Genomic DNA, 21,867 nt, shown 5'->3' on the forward strand with positions numbered 1-21,867 from the left:
GATATTACGCCTATGTTCAGCCTGTTATCCCACGTAGTCCTTGGTCTCGCGAAGTTCGTTTACCCAGATGGCTAATGTCTACTGTCTGACGTATGAGATTCAACATCGGAAGGTTTCCAATGCACCTCTATCGCATTAGTATCAGTCCAAAACCGCTCTATGGCTGTAATAACACTACAGCCAGCGACATAAATCACATAATCTTTGCATGTGCGAAATAGGAAGGCACAGACAATCCTTTTTTACAACAATTACGTCGTCTTAAAGTAGAGTTTCCTACGAGTGCCCCCATTCTTTCTTTGATTAATGCTACATGTGTCAAAGGGCTTTTCAAATTTTTACGAGCTGTCAAGATATCTTTGTAAATAATAACTGAGCACCGGAGAATGTGATAGCTGTTACGTTAATAAGTATTTTACGTGGATAGTTATTTTAATTTAAGCTTTGGACATTGTATTTCTAGTGCTTCTATTTTTTCAATTTATTTATTAACTTGTACTGTTAATTTTTAGTGTTGTTATATTTGCATCACCGTTATGTCATCAATGATGTGTTGTACTGCATGTCTCTTATTTAACGTTGGCCGATAGCTGCCGGTGGCCAAATAAATAAATAAATCACATTGCATGGGATTTCGATTTCCGACCAATCAGCGATCGATGGATCGATCGTTGCAGTCTGCGACTGCTGAAAAACGTGCAATCTGTGGAGAGATCGCGTGATCTGGCAACGGATTGTTGCTATGCACCGCGCCTATGCGGCAGCCCTAAAGCGTTCCAAGAAGGTTCGATACGACAGCTGGGGTGTGGTTTCCAGGACGACAGTTTCAACACGTTCGCCATCAGCTGCCGAGATCTCTCGCCGCTAACCATTCTGCAGTAAGTACATTCTTTTCTGTAATCTTTGACACCTTCGGTGAAATGATGCCGTCATCTATCACCATATAAAATAATATGTGCGATTATGTAAGTGTTCTCTGCCTTCCAAAGAATAAATCTAAATTTTAAAAGTTTCCTTCTAACAGCGGTTGTAAATTTTGTTGTGACATTTATTATGCGATAGTTTACAATCGGTACCACAGTGCCGTATCCATCTTAGTTCAAAAAGAAACTGTGACACTATTACAGCCGTATGGGATCCGTTGAAAGAAAATTTTGAGAATAATTTCGTTGCAAACTCACAATATACTGAAAAAGTATTTCCGTCTTTTGTACATTCCAGTATTGTTATTGTTGTGGTCTTCTATCCGAAGACTGATTTTATGCAGTTCTCCACGCAGCTCTATCCACGTCTATTCATCTCCGAATAACTACTACAAACTATGCACACGAAAGAATTTATAAAGTTAGTGGGTTTTGCCTTTCGAAGAATGTTACCTTCTATTGAAGATTTGGGTACAATCTCGACTTACGATTAGTTCATTTGCTCTATAAATAGTGTAGTTATCCGCTTTTCATTTTTTACTGCTCGTGGAGCCGTCTTGTACTACTGATGTTCTTCAGTCTTGTCGTTTCCAGTTAGGCTGCTCAAGCGAAGTGTAAACCTTGCGTGAGGGAACACAAACAGTTAGTTATTCGTGTATTCAGAGTAACTGAAGCCACAGCACTTACGTGTAACCATGTACAGCCCGTGAAATTCTGCCCGATGAAAGGATACAATAGAACGAAATGACAAAACCACGCTTGGCACGCTATTCCTTCAGTAGATCCGAAATAAACCATTACCCTTCGTCAGTGTAATAATGCCACACTGATCCTGTGGCCGTGGAAGAGATTTCTTATTGCGAATAATTCATTCTGCATCTTGTAGTGAATGGTTGTTATGCTAACATATCTTATTCTAGAATGAGATTTTCACTCTGCAGCGGAGTGTGCGCTGATATGAAACTTCCTGGCAGATTAAAACTGTGTGCCCGACCGAGACTCGAACTCGGGACTTTGCCTTTCGCGGGCAAGTGCTCTACCATCCGAGCTACCGAAGCACGACTCACGCCCGGTACTCACAGCTTTACTTCTGCCAGTATCTCGTCTCCTACCTTCCAAACTTTACAGAAGCTCTCCTGCGAACCTTGCAGAACTAGCACTCCTGAAAGTAAGGATATAGCGGAGACATGGCAAGTTTCATATCAGCGCACACTCCGCTGCAGAGTGAAAATCTCATTCTGGAAACATCCCCCAGGCTGTGGCTAAGCCATGTCTCCGCTATATCCTTTCTTTCAGGAGTGCTAGTTCTGCAAGGTTCGCAGGAGAGCTTCTGTAAAGTTTGGAAGGTAGGAGACGAGATACTGGCAGAAGTAAAGCTGTGAGTACCGGGCGTGAGTCGTGCTTCGGTAGCTCAGATGGTAGAGCACTTGCCCGCGAAAGGCAAAGTCCCGAGTTCGAGTCTCGGTCGGGCACACAGTTTTAATCTGCCAGGAAGTTTCATATCAGCGCACACTCCGCTGCAGAGTGAAAATCTCATTCTGGAAACATCCCCCAGGCTGTGGCTAAGCCATGTCTCCGCTATATCCTTTCTTTCAGGAGTGCTAGTTCTGCAAGGTTCGCAGGAGAGCTTCTGTAAAGTTTGGAAGGTAGGAGACGAGATACTGGCAGAAGTAAAGCTGTGAGTACCGGGCGTGAGTCGTGCTTCGGTAGCTCGGATGGTAGAGCACTTGCGCGCGAAAGGCAAAGTCCCGAGTTCGAGTCTCGGTCGGGCACACAGTTTTAATCTGCCAGGAAGTTTCATATCTTATTCTACTTTTCCTGTAATAATTATTGGGCTAGGTAAGAAATAGCTGTACACCTGATTAAGAAATTCGAGTACGTTTTCATATGACGTTTTTAACTGATAGCATGATAATAGAATTATTATTTTAACAACTGTTTATAACACATATGTTTTGGGTCTTTCCATCTTGAAGTGTTTATTCGTGGTATATTCGAAAATTAAGGAACGTTTACTGTCATTTAAATACTGCCAATTCGGAAAGATGTTACACGAATTCAGTGTGATCTATTGATTGATTACAAAGCCAAAGAAATCATTGTTTTGTAGTTGTTCGATTGTAGGTGAAATCAAACGTCAGTGGATTCCAAAATCGTTGATCTCGCCAGCTGCGAAGTGCCTGCCGTTAACTCTATTTTTGTATGCAACAGGATTTCAAGTTAATCAGGAGTTGAAACATTCTGGCAGATTAAAACTGTGTGCCTGACCGAGACTCGAACTCCGGACCTTTGCCTTTCGCGGGCAAGTGCTCTACCATCTGAGCTACCGAAGCACGACTCACGCCCGGTCCTCACAGCTTTACTTCTGCCAGTATCTCGTCTCCTACCTTCCAAACTTTACAGAAGCTCTCCTGCGAACCTTGCAGAACTAGCACTCCTGAAAGAAAGGATACTGCACACTCCGCTGCAGAGTGAACATCTGATTCTGGAAACATCCCCCAGGCTGTGGCTAAGCCATGTCTCCACAGTATCACGCTGTGAGCACCCCGTCTGGCTTGTTGCAGAGATGTCAGAGCCGGAGGACAAGTGGGTACCGAAGCACCGTACTAGCAGCCGCCCGTGGTTGCTGGGACCACCCGGCGTGACGCCAGAGAAGCACTCCTGCCTACACGACGACTATCCTCCGCCCGTGACGATGCGGCCGAGCGTCAAAGGTACACCAAAATAGTATATCTTTCATGTGCTGTTCTCTCTCTCTGAGACAGAACGTACAGAGAAAGCACTTGTATTGAAGTTAGCACAGTATACAAGTGAAACAAATGCAATAGCGGTTATACCAGACTGGGTCAAAGATAATCACGAAGTTACTAATAGTAGTTCTTGTTACAATCAATCTTTGAATGTTCGATGTTCGATGTTCCAAGTGCTCTGGGTACTGCATGTGATATTGCTCCCTCTGAGGATCCCCTCACTGGCACTCATCTCGAGCTTGCCATGCCTCTCTCTTCCTCCTGCACTACACTCTTTAATGTGAATGTCTTCTCTTTCCTGATCGAGGATCTCTCTTTCACGGAGGAAGACGGCATCAGTGCCTCAGTCGACAAACATGGCCGCCTTACGATCCGAGTATGCCTGGTCGGGCGCGACCCCAGTCAATCCCTGTCTCTCGCGATGGCTGCCCACTCTGCTCTCTGGTGTGGCTTCAAGACCATGTCGTTTCGGACGTACACAGCTCTGTGCCTTTCCTCCCCCCGCCCCTTCCCCCGTTGCAGCCTGCAGCGCAGAGGAGAGGAGGGGGGAAGAGGGAGGAAACAAAGAAGCTGGAGTGTGACAAGTTTGCCCGACCAGCCTGGAAGGGGATGCGGTTGGACTGTTTCTCACAGGGAGAAGAGGCACAGAGCTAGTCGAAGCCACGCCAGAGAACACAGTGGGCAGCTTGTGCAAGAGATAGGGATCAACTGGGGTCATGCATGACCAGGCATACTCAGATGGAAAGGCAGCCATGTTTGTTGGTCGAGGCACTGATGCTGTCTTCCTCCATGAAGGAGAGATCCTTGTCCAGGAAAGAGGAGACATTGACATTATAGAGTGCAGCGCAGGAGGACATGGCAAGCTCAAGATGAGTGCCAGCGAGGGCAGTGTCAGAGCGAGCAATATCACTTGCAGTTACCCAGAGCCCTTGTAACAACTTGGACAACACTGGGGAAGTCAGTCAGTGGGGGGTCCCTGGAGGGGGAAGAGAAAACTCAGCAGATGGAGGAGTTTCTGATGTACCTGTGGGAGGGAGATCATCATCAAGCGTCCAAGCTGCCTCGAATCTGTTGATGGAGGCAGTTTGTGGCTTACCATGTAAGAGGATATCAAAGATGTGGGTGGAGTGATGGAGCACTTTGTGGGGGCCAGAATAAGGCTGTTGGAGAATAGACCACACACTGTCATCATGGAGCATTTCATAGTCACAGTGCTGTAAGTTCTTCTGAGTATAGATACATGGGGCAGTGTAGGCGCACAGGGCTGGAGTGTGGATATGAGAAACGTGAGTGCACAGACATGCCCGACCAAAGTTGAGAGCCCAGAAGGGAGACAAGGCTTGGAGTATTCAACAAATTCAGCAGACAAGATCAGAGGTTCACTATAAAGTATGTCAGCTAGTGAAGCCTGCAAGTCCTCCTTGAGTGCTGTGTGAATTCTGAGCAGAACACAGGGGATGGCCTCTGACATGGAAGTAGACTTACACATTAGCGCTGTTTTAAGGGCACAGTGTCAGCTTTCACCCAGTCCATTAATTTGGGGATGGTAAGCAGTTGTGCAAAATTTATTGGCACTGCACAAGTTGTGCGTGCAGTGTGCTGAAAAGGACAGTTTCGAACTATCGCCTCTAATCAGTAGTAATGTAAGAGGGGCAACGAAAGCAAGCAATCCAAGAGCTGATAAATGCACAGGCAACAGTGTTGGCAGTAATGTCTGGGATAGGCACAGCCTTGACCCACATCCTGATGTGGTCAATGATAGACGGTATCTGCATGCGACCAACTCAGAGGAAGAGGACCGATGAAGTCGAGATGAGCATGTCGACACCATCCGAAAATTACCTCGAGCAATTAAACAGAGAACCGACTCGTGGAGATAACATCTTGGACCTACTGATAACAAACAGACCCGAACTTTTCGACTCTGTATGTACAGAACAGGGAATCAGTGATCATAAGGCCGTTGCAGCATCCCTGAATATGGAAGTTAATAGGAATATAAAAAAAGGGAGGAAGGTTTGTCTGTTTAGCAAGAGTAATAGAAGGCAGATTTCAGACTACCTAACAGATCAAAACGAAAATTTCTGTTCCGACACTGACAATGTTGAGTGTTTATGGAAAAAGTTCAAGGCAATCGTAAAATGCGTTTTAGACAGGTACGTGCCGAGTAAAACTGTGAGGGACGGGAAAAACCCACCGTGGTACAACAACAATGTTAGGAAACTACTGCGAAAGCAAAGACAGCTCCACTCCAAGTTTAAACGCAGCCAAAACCTCTCAGACAAACAGAAGCTAAACGATGTCAAAGTTAGCGTAAGGAGGGCTATGCGTGAAGCGTCCATTGAATTCGAAAGTAAAATTCTATGTACCGACTTGACAGAAAATCCTAGGAAGTTCTGGTCTTACGTTAAATCAGTAAGTGGCTCGAAACAGCATATCCAGACACTACGGGATGATGATGGCATTGAAACAGAGGATGACACGCGTAAAGCTGAAATACTAAACACCTTTTTCCAAAGCTGTTTCACAGAGGAAGACCGCACTGCAGTTCCTTCTCTAAATCCTCGCACAAACGAAAAAATGGCTGACATCGAAATAAGTGTCCAAGGAATAGAAAAGCAACTGGAATCACTCAACAGAGGAAAGTCCACTGGACCTGACGGGATACCAATTCGAATCTACGCAGAGTACACTAAAGAACTTGCCCCCCTTCTAACAGCCATGTACCGCAAGTCTCTAGAGGAGCGGAAGGTTGCAAATGATTGGAAAAGAGCACAGGTAGTCCCAGTCTTCAAGAAGGGTCGTCGAGCAGATGCACAAAACTATAGACCTATATCTCTGACATCGATCTGTTGTAGTATTTTAGAACATGTTTTTTGCTCGAATATCATGTCGTTTTTGGAAACCCAGAATCTACTCTGTAGGAATCAACATGGATTCCGGAAACAGCGATCGTGTGAGACCCAACTCGCGTTATTTGTTCATGAGACCCAGAAAATATTAGATACAGGCTCCCAGGTAGATGCTATTTTTCTTGACTTCCGGAAGCCGTTCGATACAGTTCCGCACTGTCGCCTGATAAACAAAGTAAGAGCCTACGGAATATCAGACCAGCTGTGTGGCTGGATTGAAGAGTTTTTAGCAAACAGAACACAGCATGTTGTTATCAATGGAGAGACGTCTACAGACGTTAACGTAACCTCTGGAGTGCCACAGGGGAGTGTTATGGGACCATTGCTTTTCACAATATATATGAATGACTTAGTAGATAGTGTCGGAAGTTCCATGCGGCTTTTCGCGGATGATGCTGTAGTATACAGAGAAGTTGCAGCATTAGAAAATTGTAGCGAAATGCAGGAAGATCTGCAGCGGATAGGCACTTGGTGCAGGGAGTGGCAACTGACCCTTAACATAGACAAATGTAATGTATTGCGAATACACAGAAATAAGGATCCTTTATTGTATGATTATATGATAGCGGAACAAACACTGGTAGGAGTTACTTCTGTAAAATATCTGGGAGTATGCGTGCGGAACGATTTGAAGTGGAATGATCATATAAAATTAATTGTTGGTAAGGCGGGTACCAGGTTGAGATTCATTGGGAGAGTGCTTAGAAAATGTAGTCCATCAACAAAGGAGGTGGCTTACAAAACACTCGTTCGACCTATACTTGAGTATTGCTCATCAGTGTGGGATCCGTACCAGATCGGTCTGACGGAGGAGATAGAGAAGATCCAAAGAAGAGCGGCGCGTTTCGTCACAGGGTTATTTGGTAACTGTGATAGCGTTATGGAGATGTTTAATAAACTCAAGTGGCAGACTCTGCAAGAGAGGCGCTCTGCATCGCGGTGTAGCTTGCTCGCCAGGTTTCGAGAGGGTGCGTTTCTGGATGAGGTATCGAATATATTGCTTCCCCCTACTTATACCTCCCGAGGAGATTACGAATGTAAAATTAGAGAGATTAGAGCGCGCACGGAGGCTTTCAGACAGTCGTTCTTCCCGCGAACCATACGCGACTGGAACAGGAAAGGGAGGTAATGACAGTGGCACGTAAAGTGCCCTCCGCCGCACACCGTTGGGTGGCTTGCGGAGTATCAATGTAGATGTAGATGCTTTGAGGGTGTCAATTGACCCAGCAATTGACCCAGTGGAGGTTTGGTATCGCATCCATCTTTGCTATGTCCAAATGAATTGTTCAGCAAAATGGTGAATAGTGGCCCTAATGCCCAGATGAGTGAGATTGTGAATTGCTGAGAAGACTTTGTGGTGCAGGAGGCAGGAGGATGGAACAAGGGCGTGGAGGGTACCTGTAAGGGTTTCACATACCAGAGGGAGTGAAGATCCATGGAGGCGATGTGGCACAATAGTTAGTGTTGTAGCATCGTTTTGTCGTCAATGGCAGATACACTATGTGATCAAAAGTATCCAGACACCCCCAAAACATACGTTTTTCATATATGATGGCACGTCAGTGGAGTACTGCAAATAAGGTCTGTGTAACGAAACCGCCGGGGCTGCAAGTCGCTAACAGCATTACAGATGGATCTGTGAGTGGTTTGTGATCTGTTTAGTTAGTTACAGGATGGTCTTCTATGTTGTCACGAAAGTTGTGGACTGCCTCATACATCGCAAACGGTTCCCTATCAAAGTTGACCACTTACATTGTGAGGTGTAGACTTTGTTGGAGAAGAAACGAAGGGGCTGCATCGAGTCATACATGTGCTGTTGAAGAATGGTGGCAATTGAGGATCTGCACACATTGCTAGTGATAGAAATGCAAGCATCAGTGATGGGGTGAGCAAGCATGACAGTGATGTCCAAACCGGTTTTAAGCAAGCTTGAAGGCACGCCGCATATCGTCAGATCATAGCACTTTTTGAAATTCTACAGCTTGTAGCAGCATTTAAATAAGCCGAAAGGCATGCCAATGGCTGTATTAGGTCACTGTGCATAGAGATTTTGTGATAGGCTTCACGACAGTCGATAATTCTGAAAATCTATGCACCGTGCTGTTGCGGCACAAGATCCTGGATGTGTGGTATTGGATAATTGTCAAGGATCGACCGAGAATTGAGTTTGTGATAGTCTCCACAGAAGCAGAAAGTACTGTCTTTGTTAGGTACAAGTTATATAGAGGACGACCAGCTACTGTCCAAACGGCGCACAATTCCAGAATCTAAGAAGTGCTGGATAGCAGCTTTAGTGTGGCAGAGTTTGGTGGTATTGAGGTGGCGACCCTTACACCAGACAAGGAGGCCCTTAGTAGTAACTAGCCATCAGTAATAGCGCCTATAACTGAGGGGGGCAGACGTGTAACAACACTGGACAGTGGGGAGCTGGAGCAATGAAACACTGAGAGTTTGATTGTCACGGTCCTGCAGAGCTTGCAGTGAAGGTGAAGGGGGAGACAGGTTACGAACAGGAGAAGCATCAGTGACATCATGTGACCACAATGCGGAGAGGTCAGTAACCGTGTGAAGAGCATGCACCAGGTTGGCTGTCACATTGGCGATTATGTGAAGCAGTTTGTTGTGGTCAGAGTGAAAGCCGACGATCTTGCGACATTGAGCCATAAGCTGGGCCAGCGAGTGGACAAGATGATCTGTCAAATGTGAGCACTCACAGGTAGTGCGGATAAGCATGTCATACTGAGCAGGAAATGAGGAGGGTGAGGGAACGAAGGAACCGGTAATGACTGAGCACAATGCACGGTGAGGCAGTATGGCTGTTTGAAGGTCCAGTGAGAGGCCTAAATGTTTGAGAAAATAAATCCCAAGGATGGGGCTGTCGACGTCAGCAACCTTTATGGTCAAAGGGAAGAGTAGGTTCAGTGCATGCTGGAGATGAATGTCAGCCATGCTGTGGACAGGTATGTAGGAATTATTGGCTGCACTAAATGATGTTTCCAAACGTTACTAAACGGTACTACAAATAGGACATTCTAGCAGAAGTCAATGAAAATTTCGATGGCCACCATTATATGCGAGAGTGCGAAAAACAGATGGGAATAAAAGTAACGTAGAACACGAGCAATATGCTTACAGTGTATTTAAATTGAGCGGTTCACACACGGATGCACAAGTAGTAACAAATAGATATGGGTCCACAGAACCCCATATAGTGAATCCAGCTTATGTTTCATAAGAAACATAAAAAATGTGGAATCATTTACCCCACCCATTATTACAGATAAGATCAAACATTAAGCAGAACACCAAAAAACATATTTACATTGCAGTACACACAAAAAATCGAAATCACTTAATAACAACTATGTGTTAGAAACTGGTTCAAATGGTTCAAATGGCTCTAAGCACTATGGGACTTAACATCTGAGGTCATCAGTCCCCTAGATTTAGAACTACTTAAACCTAACTAACCTAAGGACTTCGCACATGTACATGCCCAAGGAAGAATTCGAACCCGCGACCGTAGCAGCAGCGCGGTTCCGGACTGAAGCGCCTAGAACCGCTTGGCCACAGCGGCCGGCGTAGAAACTGGAATACTGGGTTTTACAAACAAATATGCTTTACCATCAGACTACCAGACCCTACCATAAAGAATAAATGAAAAATATTATCGTCTGACATTCGTATTTCACAAAGCAAGAATACAGATTATCGTGCCATGTTTTCTCGAATTCGAATGGCTCTCTCGTGCGAGATGCCGTTCCATGTGAATCATGCAGCTGATGAGGTTCTTGGCTGCTATGAGATGTTGGTGTCCTGTACCTACTGCTGCAGAGCGTTTTTCTTTTCAAAATGCTACACATACGTATATTACAGACTGCTACTCTCGTACAATTAAATTCGTTTTGACACCTTTTTTGCGATGTTTTTGAGAGTTACACTTCACCTTGTCACTTTGTATAAATGTGTTTAGGTGTCAATTGCTGATAGTACATCCAATTGCTGGTAGTACATATATAAATTGGCGTGTTTGTAGCCCATCTTCGTTCTCTTTCCCTTCCTAGGCGACACCTATCGCTGGTAGACCCCCACCCCAACCACAATCATATACACCTCCTGTTCTCCTGCCCCCACCATTACCTCCTGGAGTGCCTCCACCAGGCTTTCCCCATCTGCTCCCCTTCCATCTCCTTCCCTCCCCTTAATTCCCACCTGTATAATACCCCTGCTCCTGCTCCTCCCCCTGCTCCCATTCATACTCCTGCCCCCACTCCCTCCGCTACTGCCCATCGGATGACTTTCCTACACTCCCCACTCACTTGCTATGTCCGCCCCTGTTTCTGCTCAGCCTGATGTATCTCTAACAACTCCGGCCCTACCTTCCTTATGCATATGTTCACAGTGTCTACCTGCTCCATAGATGACCTCCTCACTCAGGGAGCCCTGATTTTCAACTGTCGCCACCCCATTGCCCCCCCCCCCCCGTTCCCGTCATCAATCCTACCGCTGCCAATACTGTCTCCTCTACAATGACCACCTCATTCAAAACTGCCCCCACTGTAAGGCCTCCCACAGTGTGCTAGCCTCTCCTCTCCTCCTTCCTGCAACACCTGCAACGAACCCCACCTCACCTATTCCTCCAAAAGCAAGGCCAAACCCCTCCCACCATCCCCAAGGTAACTGGTCTCGTTCATCCCATCGAACAGCCCATTCAGCCCAACAATTTCCTTCACCCACTACAGCTGAAGACATCATCTGTTTCATGACCATCGTCTTCCAGAATGTCCACCCCTTCCAACGCCCCCACACCCTCCAACAGATCTCCCTTGCCGCACACTTCATCTTCCTTTTGAATACCTACACCTCATACTCTCACAACCAGGCCCGCTTCACCTTCACCTGCCTAGACACCCTTGCTTGAGCCTCTCTCCTCCTCCCTCCATTCCCTTCCCCCTCCTTCCCCTGACATGCTATCAGTATCGTCTTCTGTACTTCAACATTCACTCTCTCCCTGCCAATAAATACCTCTCCGTGCACACCCAGTCGCAGCACTAGGTCTACTTCTTCTTTCTTAACGAAACCTTCCCCCAACCTCACCATGTTGTCTGCACCTCTCCCTACCTTCTTCACTGCACTGACAATCCCTCTCCTATAGCACAAGGTGGGGTCACTACTGGCCACCTCAAGCATACCCCTGTCCTGCCACAACCCCTGCTCAATTATCCAACCAAACACCTCATCCACAGCATCTTCTTTCCCTGCCTCACTGTCACCTATGCCAATACCTATGTCTGTCCTGGAGTTCCTCTCCCCTACGAATTCATCTCTCATGTCGATCACACTTTCTCCACCTTTGTGACTGCCACACATCTGTGACCCTGCCACCCTTTGACGGTGCCATCAGTTCCTCGCTACTTTCCATGGTGACCTTGTTTCCCTCATACAGCACACCCATTCTGAAAGTAACTCGACCCCAGATGGCATCCTCACTTTCCCCAACTTCCTTGGTCATATCTCCATGGACGTCCTTGATCCGATTGGTAGCGACTACCTCCCAGTCCTTCTCACCATCTCCTCAGCCCATCGCCCACATCCTGCCCCATGCCCTGCTGCCCCTCCAAAGTATGTCCATGACTACTGCTGAGCCGACTGGGATTCCAACCGGGAATCCATTACCTGACAGGTCGAAAGCCACCCACTTACCTTTCACCTTCCGCTGACATCACCCATGCCTCATCCTTCCTCCAGAAGACCATCACTGACGCTGTGGAGGCCCACATGCCTGCCAAACATATCCATCCTCACCACCCTATTCTTCTTCCACACTCCATCCTTCTTCTCCACAAATCCCACAGGCTCTACCTTGTCATTAGTTACGTGATCTACTCATCTAATCTTCAGAATTCCTCTGTAGCACCACACTTCAAAAGCTCACCAAATCAAAAAACCAAACATTTGTATAACGACAGAATCGTCTATTACTCATGGGGGTTTTTCCACACTGTTGCTGGGCAACGTCAGCAGATGATGGAATGTCCCATCACTTGGATGCAAGCTTGAATACGCCATGACATATCATCGATGAAGCCAGCGCTGGTCCAAGTTATCCCATTCTTCAGTAGCCACTCTGCTTAAATCACACAGAGTTCTTGGTCGTTGTCGACGTCCTAAAACTGCTCGTTTCAAGCGGTCCCACACATGTTGGACTGAATTCATGTCCAGAGAACGGGCTGGCCACTCCATTCTGGTGATCCTAGTGCGCTAAAGGAACATATTCTCGAGGACAACAAGATGAGCACGCGAGTTATCATCCATTAAGATGGAAGTGTCACGATAATGTTGATGCAGTCCCACTGTCGGCTGCATAATGTCTTTTCTGTTCTGTAGAGCGGTGAGCTTCCCCTCAGCAGCGGTGGGAGGTCTATGTTGGCCACATGCAATGCCAGCCCAGAACATCATTCCACCATCACCATCACCATCACCAGCACCACCTTGTAGCACAAGGGGAGCACACTGCTGGAATATTCGAATTACTAGGTTATCTCCAAGCACATTATTTGCAATTATGAAGGTACAAACAGACCAAGTTTCTTCTGTAGACAAGACCCGGTGCGAATCCTGTGGAATCCATTCTGCGTGACTGCAAGACTTCTTGTCCATCTGTAACGCAATCAATGGCATTGTGGCTCTCGACACGGTCGTCGGGAATCGTGATTCGCATCATGAAGTCGTCCCCTAACAGTTATGGATGCGATACGTGACATCCAGGAACCTCTTCGAATGCCAAATTCCATTGTGAAGCTGTCAGCCCACGATTTCTTTGGCTCAATAGTCGTAGATATCACTCATCCTATACACCTATCGAACGTGGACGGCCTGTGTGTTATAAGACCTCAACAGAACCTCTCAATTGTAACTGATTCTATGTCCGCACCATATCACTTTTACTCCAGTGCACACATCGAGCAACTTCCCTGGTTGACAAGACTTTTGCATATAACGTAATGATGTGGGCCCGATAACTGGCCGCTATTGTCGTTGGTGATATGATGGTCGTTCACTGCATTATTTCATAAATGTCTCTACTGGTGCTTTACTTTCAAACGAAATGCCGCAGTCCATCAAGTGTGGCTTTCTGCTCGAAGCGATCTTGGTGACTCTGTGTGTTTTACAAATAACATCAAGGGTGATCTTCCGATCGGTACAGGAACAGTCACAACAGCAACACACCGGCACGATACATCGGGGTGAGGCAACACTTTTTTTATGTATGTATAATATGTCTCATTCCACATCTCTGAAGGTTCTCCATCATTGTCGCCTTGACGGTGATGGACGTTCACTCTACTGTTCCGTAGAAGTCTCCAATGCGTCTCCACTGGCGCTTTATGTTCGACTAAAATGCTGCAGTCCAATCGAGTGCGGCTTTCTACCCATAGGAATTGCTCATGGTAAATGTGTCAAGGGTGGTTCTCCGATCGGAGAGGAACAGTCACAACAGCAATACACCTGAACAACATATCGGGGTATGCAACATTTTTTTTTTTTTCGTATTTGTATAACATGAATTATCCCTCACCCCTGAAGGTTCTCCGTCATTATTGTCTTGACGGTGATGGCTGTTCACACTACTGTTCCGCAGACATCTCGAAAGCACCTTTACTGGTGCTTTATTTTCATCTGAAATGCTGAAATTTATTTGAGTGCGGCATTCTACTCGTAGGAATCGCCCATGGTAACTGTGTGGATTTTTACAAACAACGTCAAGGGTGATGTATGGATTGGTACAGGAACAGTCACAATAGCAACACACGTTCACGACATATCAGGATGATGCGATACTTTTATTTATGTGCGTATAACTCGATTCATCCCACATCCCTGAATGTTCTCCTTCATTATTGCTTTGACGGTACGTATGAGAGTGAATGTGTGGTTGGATGGATGGGCCCCTTAGACAGTCAGTTTGAAGCGCAGCCTTGAGACGCTAGAGCAGTATAATGTTTGGCTGGCAGGGCGACAGGCGCAGCTGTTGGAGGCGTTCCTGTGGCAGCAGGCGCTGGAGGAGGCAGCCGCCCGGATGACGCGGCCGCAGCCGGTGCAGGAATACTCCACCGAGTACCGGCGCCACTTCTACAAGGACGTGCCGCCGTCGCCGCTGCCGCGGGCGGTCTGTACAGCACAGCCTCCAACCTCTCCCTTCTTAACACCTCTCATATTTATTTCACGTTTGGGACTGGTCCAAACACATTCAGTACTGCCAACATTCACTATCTGATCAAAAATATCCAGACACATATATGTACCGCAGAAGCGACCACAAGATGTAACGAGAGCCAGAACAGCCAGTACAAAACGAGGCGGAGAGTCTGCGTTGTCAGAAGAGAACCAGCAACACCAAAATGGCTCGGTCAACAGAGCTGTGACTTCGAACGTGTTCGTCACCTGAGTAACAATTAAGGACGTTTCAGCCCTCCTACAGCTGCCCAAGTCGACTGTTGATGACGTGATTGTGAAGTGGAAACGGAGGGAACAACTACAGCTAATACGCACTGTGTATCAAAAAGAATCATCCATTTTAAAAAATCATAACTACTATTGCACGCGAACAACTTATTGTTGGAAAGAGCAAACTCTCGAGATTCACATAGTTCCCGAAAGGCAGCAGCAGTGTGCGCCCACTTCAGTTCCTGTAAAAATGGTGTCAGCACAACAGAAGGCGTTTTGTGTTCTACGTTTTGCGCAGTGCGGGTCAGTTATAACTGTTCAGCGTGACTTCCGTTACCATGTATGGTGTGGATCCTACGATAACACATAGCATTAAAAGATGGCATGAACAATTCCGAGAAGCAGGTTGTTTACGTAAAGACAAACTGCCGGTCCGACCCCCAATGTCTGACACAGACGTCGAACGCATCCGCCATAGTTTCACAAGGAGTTTGCAGAAATCCGTTCGCCGTGCAGCTCGACAGCTCAACATTCCCCCGATGTCCGTCTGGCGTGTGTTGCGGACGCAAGATGACAGCTTTCTTCCATGCTTAGTGTTCAGTGACGAGGCAACATTCCACTTAAATAGAAAGGTGAACCGTCAAATGTGATAATATGGGGTACGGAACAATCACATGATATGCTCGAGAACTTTTTTTCCCGCAGTTGGAGACTGATTCGAACGACTTCATTTACCAACAGAATGGGGCACCGCCACTCTGGCATCTGGAAGTGCGGGAAATTTTAAATCAAAGGATTACTGAACGATGGATTGGTGCCACTGGACCAAATGATTCAGCCTTACATTACCGGCCTCCAAGGTCACCGGGCCTGACTGTTTGTTACCATTTCTTGTGGGGGTTTATAAAAGACTGTTTATATGCCTCCGTTACCAACAACAATGAATGAACTGAAACATCGCATTAACAACAGCTGTGGAAGCTGCAACTCAAGACGTGCTCGCTGCAGTGTAGGAAAAATTTGAATACCGCATTGACATATGCCGTGCATGTAAAGGGATACATATTGAACACCTATGAAAAGTTATAAAAAAAAGTTTTGAGTTTCCCGTTCATCAGAAAACAGAATTCCCTGTATATGTTTATTAGTTTCAGAAATATAATGGCTCTGAGCACTATGGGACTGAACATCTAAGGTAATCAGTCCTCTAGAACATAGAACTACTTAAACCTAACTAACCTAAGGACATCACACACATCCATGCCCGAGGCAGGGTTCGAACCTGCGACCGAGCGGTCGCGCGGTTCCAGACTGTAGCGCCTATAACCGCTCGGCCAGCCCGGCCGGCTCAGAAATATAGACGTGCCTAATCGGATGATTCTTTTTGATACACCCTGTATATGTGGTGACTGTTCTTTAGAACATATCTGAAAGAACAGACACCATTTTGATCCAGCACCATCTACGAATTAAGGCGCAAAGAAATTACAGACATTGGCTGCATATGGGCGTTAATTTAAATCAATGCAGCAAGTTGAAAATTTGTGCCGGATCAGGATTCGAACCCAGGTCTCCTGCTTACTAGCAGATGTGCTAATCACTGCACCATCCGGACACAGCAGTCATCGTAACTGCACGGACTACCCTAGCACACTTCCTGTCGAACCCAAATACTCAATTTATCCACACACTACTAATGTAACGCCCCTTGCTCGTTATCGTCATTACTCGCGGCATTTCGTCGATTCCCAAAACAGTTCGACCCCGGTGTTCATCTGCACTGAAGAGAGTCCATGCAGTTGTGATAGCCACTGTGCCCAGATGGCGCAGTGGACAGCGCTTCTGCTAGTAAGCAGGAGACCTGAGTTCGAATTCGAGTTCAGCATAAATTTTCAACTTTCTCCATTGGTTTAAATCAATGCCCACTCGCGACCAATGTCTGTAATTCCTTTATGCCTTAACCGCAGCCAAATTGAAACCAGGCAGACCTCATGTACTGATGGACAAGGACCGCCGAGCATTGGCGGTGGTGGTTCTAAAAAATAGCACGAAATAAGCAGAAGTAATCACTTGTGAGTTTTTAAGTGCATCCGCAGTCCAACTAGAGAAATAACTCGTAGTAGCACCTATGTACGGTGTGTGTGTGTGTGTGTGTGTGTGTGTGTGTGTGGTGATGCCATAGTTGACGGGGAACCAGTGGAAACGCTGTGGACAATTTATCAATATTATTTTATTGTATCTTCAATTCTACGTAAGGCAGGCCCGCCTCTCCTCGTGAGCTCTGGACGGTTCAGCTGGCGTCGGCTGCTAGGACGGACTCCGTCCCGGCGGCGGAGGCAAGGTCTGTTGCGCCTGCTGCACTTCATGGAGGATTGGCACGCCAGGCGGGGGGGCACCTGCTCTTCGTTCCGCGGTGCGGAGGCGGCTATGCAAGGGTCTCGATCCTCGCCCCTCGGACAGGCAGCGAACGGCGGCTGGCGTGGTGACGCCCAGTCCCGCCCCAGGCCGAAGGACCCATGGGCGGCCGAGTAGCCTGGTCTCGAACCGAAGGCTGCTGCTGGCGCTGCCCAGTCGTCTTGCGGTCCGGAGGTGCTCAGGCGTCGTGGTGCGGCTGCTCAGCAATGACGAAATTCCCGACTCTAAAGATGTCCTGGCACCAAATTCACCCTCACTTATATTCCGTTACTGTCCACTTGTTTCTCTAAAACCTGGTGTCTAGTCACGTCGCCCATAACAGAGAGACTCTCTCGAGTGTGGTGGCAACGACCCGCTTGCTACAGCGTTCATTGCTGCGCGCGACAGTTTACCGCTGCTCTCAGCTATCCTAGTTTCGCAACTCATCTGTGCATCTGTCATTGTGAATTTAGACAGAGCATGGCTGACGGCCAGTGCTGTTATCGCAATACTCCGTGGCGGCCTCCTTGCTACTTTCACTCACTTACACTAAAGATGTACTACTTTTGCCCGAAATACTGGGTAGTACTACTACCCTCCCCCCCACTGTCTGAAAAAAAGCTGCACAAATATTCAGTCAGAGTTTAATAAAAGTTCAAAGTGGTGCAAAGACTGGTAATTTGTTTCAGATGTCCATAAATGTAAAAATTTTGCAGTTCAGAAACCCAAACCAGTGAGTCACAGCTAGAACAGGTTCTCTGAATTTTCTCAATAGTGTTCCTCCAGCGATTCCCATTCGATCCCGAACCATCTCCGTAATACTGTACTTGTGTGCTGTTCGAACTTGCCTGTAACAATATAGCAGCCTGCCTCTGAACTGCTTCGATTTCTTCCTTCAGTCCCATCTGGTCCGGATCCCAAACACTGGAGCGGTACTGAAGAATGAGTCGCACTAATGTCCTATATGTAGTCTCCTTCCTCTTCGGCCACTTTCCTAAAATTCTACCAATAAACTGAAGTCTACCATTCACCTTCCCTACTAAAGTCCTTGACGTGCTTGTTCCGTTTCATATCACTTTGCAACATTACACCCAGATATTTAATCAACGTAACTGTGTAAAGCGGCACACTATTAATGCTGTATTGGAACATTGCCGGTTTTTGCACTTACTGGTAACACCAAGTTTCGTCACCCGCAATGATCTTTCCCAAAAAGGAATAGTTCGCGTTCCGAATTTCAGAAAGATCGCGGCAGACGATCACACATCCTTTTTTTTTATTTTTTTTATTTCTTTTGTTCGGAAGTCAAGGTATGCAGGACAAACTTCGAAACATTATGGAGAATGTCTTGCTTGAACAGTTTGTTTAGAGATGTTGCTACATAGCGATTTGTGACGTAACAACGTTGACGCACTACGTTCGCACGTCCGCTACTTAAAAAAGTCTGCTCACAACCAATTGGCCGCATGCACATTTATCGTTCACAGTTGTTAGTTCAGGATACCACCGTAGCTACTGTGTTGATACTGCGTATACGCCAGGAACAAGATCAGTCTCGGGACTTTTTGGTCGAACGATGTATATTACAACGCCCTCTGCATCGCGCCCGTAGCGGTCGGGAGGGCAAGTTGTAATTACAGCACGCACAGATGCGTTTAAGCAATCATCCCTCCCGCTTTCCATACGTGAATGAAACAGGAAAAAGCCCTAACGACTGGTAAATTGGTAGTACCCTCTGCCATGCGCTTCGCAGTGGTTTGCAGACTGTAGATGTAGACGTAAATTATGTTCTTTGGCAGCTGTCTAGCAGTGTAGAAAGTAGTATTTGTCCACAACATGAAGACCCTTTTCGCGGTGTCTGTAAGGAACGACACAGACGTGCAATGCCCTTGCATCACATTGAGGTGACAAAAGTCATGGGGTAGCGAGAAGCACATGTACACATGGCGGTACTGTCGCATACATAGTGAAAACGCGGAATGGTAGTGGAGGCTAGACGCTTGGAACATTTCATTTCGGAATCGTCGAGGAATTCAATATTCCGAGATCCGCAGTGTCAAGTGTGCTGAGCAAATCAAATTTCAGCCAGTGTCGTCTCTCACCTCGGACAACGCAGTGGGCTTCACTTAACGACAGAGAGTAGCGGCGTTTGCGTAGAGTTGTCAGTGCTAACAGACAAGCAACACTACGTGGAATAACCGGAGAAATCAATGTGGGACGTACGACGAACGTATCCGTTACGACAGTTCGGCGAAATTTACCGTTAAAGGGCTATAGCAGCGGACTACCGACACGAATGCCTTTGCTATCAGCACGACATCGCCTGCAGCATCTCTGTTCGGTTGTGACCATATCGATTGGACCCTAGACGACTGGAAAACCGTCGCCTGGTCAGACGAGTCCCGATTTCAGTTGGTAGGAACTGATGATGGTAGGGTTCGAGTTTGACGCAAACCCCACTAAACCATGGACCCAAGTTGTCAACAATGCAATGTGCAAGCTGGTGGCGGCTCCACAATGGCGTGGGCTGTGTTTACATGGAATGGAGTGGGTCCTGTGATCAACTGAACCGATCATTGACTGGAAATGATTACGTTCGGATACTTGGACCAATCAAGGACTTCAATTTTTATGTATCGCAGTGCGCCATTTCACCGGTCCACAATTGTTTGCGATTGGTTTGAAGAATATTCCGGACAGTTCGAGCGAATAATTTGGCCACCCAGATTGCCCGACATCAATCCCATCCAACATTTATGGAACGCAATCGAGAGGTCAGTTTGTGCACAAGGTCCTGCACTGGCAACACTTGCGCAGTTATGCACGGCCATAGAGGCAGCATGGCTCAGTATTTCTGCAGAGGACATCCCACGACTTGTTGAGTCCATGCCACAACGAGCTACTGCACTACGCCGGGCAAAAGCAGGATACTGGGAGGTATCCCATAACTTTCGTCACCTCAGTGTATGACTGCTGCGAGGATGCGAGCGCTTTGTCCTCCAAATGCGAAAATATTTTGTTGACGCCCACCTACATAGAGAGAAATGATCGGTGTAATAAAGTAAGAGGAACCAGAGCTCGCACGAAAAAATTTAAGTGTTCGTTTTTCCCGCGCCCTGTTCGAGACTGGAACGGTAGAGAAATAGTTTGAAGGTGTTTCGACGAACCCTCTGCCAGAATTGTGAATTGCAGAATAGTCACGTAGATGTAGTTGTAGCACAGACCCATTCCCGCAATACTTGCACCATTACCCGTGTTTTGTGAGCATACGAAGCGGACATGTGGCGGAAATATGGGTAACTCTCGGAGACAAATGGGTATCTTCTAACTAGTGGCGATTTTCTCCGCTACTGGCAGCGCTAGGAAAAAGGGTCTTCCTATCGTGGACAGGTGGTAGTGCTTTGGTGCTGTGCCGCAGGCGCTACACGTGTTGTGGTTGTTGTGGTTGTTGTTGCAGCAGCTGGACCTGCACCCGCTGTACTGGGACGCGGCGCTCAGCTACTGGCGAGACGAGACTGGCCGTCGCGCCTTCCGCCGCTGCTCAGAGTTCTCCAAGCCGCTCGGCGAGGAGATGGACCGCCCTATGCGCTAGCCGGGCACCGCCTCCTCACCAGACACTGCCCTCACCACAAATTAACCGAGAGCCCAGCTTCCTGCCTGGCGGCAGTCTCTCCCACGGCACGCTTATACGCACGCTCACGCAAACTATTTAAACAATATGTTCAGTTTCGGCATACTCAGGACGAATTTCATGTAATATTGTGCAATAAACACATGTGTTACCTTTATTATATTGTTAATGTAGCATCAGCGATCACCATGCATGCGGATCTGGAGCATCGCTCCCACCTTCTGAATCAGATCAGCTTGCGCTTCTGTCAGCAGTACCAACATTGCAGCCAACTTACCAACGGCACAGTAGCCTGATGCACTCGGACTGTTGACTCACTGTCTCGTATGAAACAATTCCTCCCATATTCAAGAAACAGAGTGAGGTGGACTTGCATTCGGAAGGACGACGGTTCCAATCCGCGTCCGGCTATCTTGATTTATGTTTTCCCTAAATCGCTTCAGGCAAATACCGGAATAGTTCCTTTGAAAGGGCATGGCCGATTTCCTTCCCCGTCCTTCCCTAATCCGAGCTTGTTCTCTGTCTATAATGACACGATGTCGACGGGGCGTTAAACACTAATTTCCTCATCATCCGCCTCGTTCAAAGAACGATCTAAAACACAACACAGACATGGTTAATCTCTCCTGTTCGGAGAGACTACTAAACAAAACAGATAACTTGAAAATATAGATTCTGTTTCGCCAAGTTACAGACGCACCCTTGAGATCCCCATTCACTTATTTTGTCTCCACCTGACTCCAAATTCCTTACGCCAAAACACCAATCTCTGAAAACAGAAAAATACACTGCCTTGCAGAAAATAGTGA

The 21,867-nt window shown here is 46.9% G+C and overlaps 1 protein-coding gene across 1 annotated transcript; it reads left to right on the forward strand.

The window, feature by feature from the left end:
* Positions 1 to 766: 766 nt before the first annotated feature.
* On the forward strand, positions 767 to 21,019 carry LOC124622975. Its single transcript, XM_047148763.1, has 4 exons — positions 767 to 878; positions 3,488 to 3,637; positions 14,601 to 14,755; positions 20,885 to 21,019. Exons 2-4 carry the CDS (start codon positions 3,490 to 3,492, stop codon positions 21,017 to 21,019), a joined length of 438 nt encoding a protein of 145 aa, XP_047004719.1. The 5' UTR covers positions 767 to 878; positions 3,488 to 3,489.
* The last annotated feature ends 848 nt before the right edge of the window (positions 21,020 to 21,867 follow it).

The sequence above is a fragment of the Schistocerca americana genome, chromosome 7 (assembly GCF_021461395.2).
Source record: "Schistocerca americana isolate TAMUIC-IGC-003095 chromosome 7, iqSchAmer2.1, whole genome shotgun sequence".
NCBI classification, from domain to species: domain Eukaryota; kingdom Metazoa; phylum Arthropoda; class Insecta; order Orthoptera; family Acrididae; genus Schistocerca; species Schistocerca americana.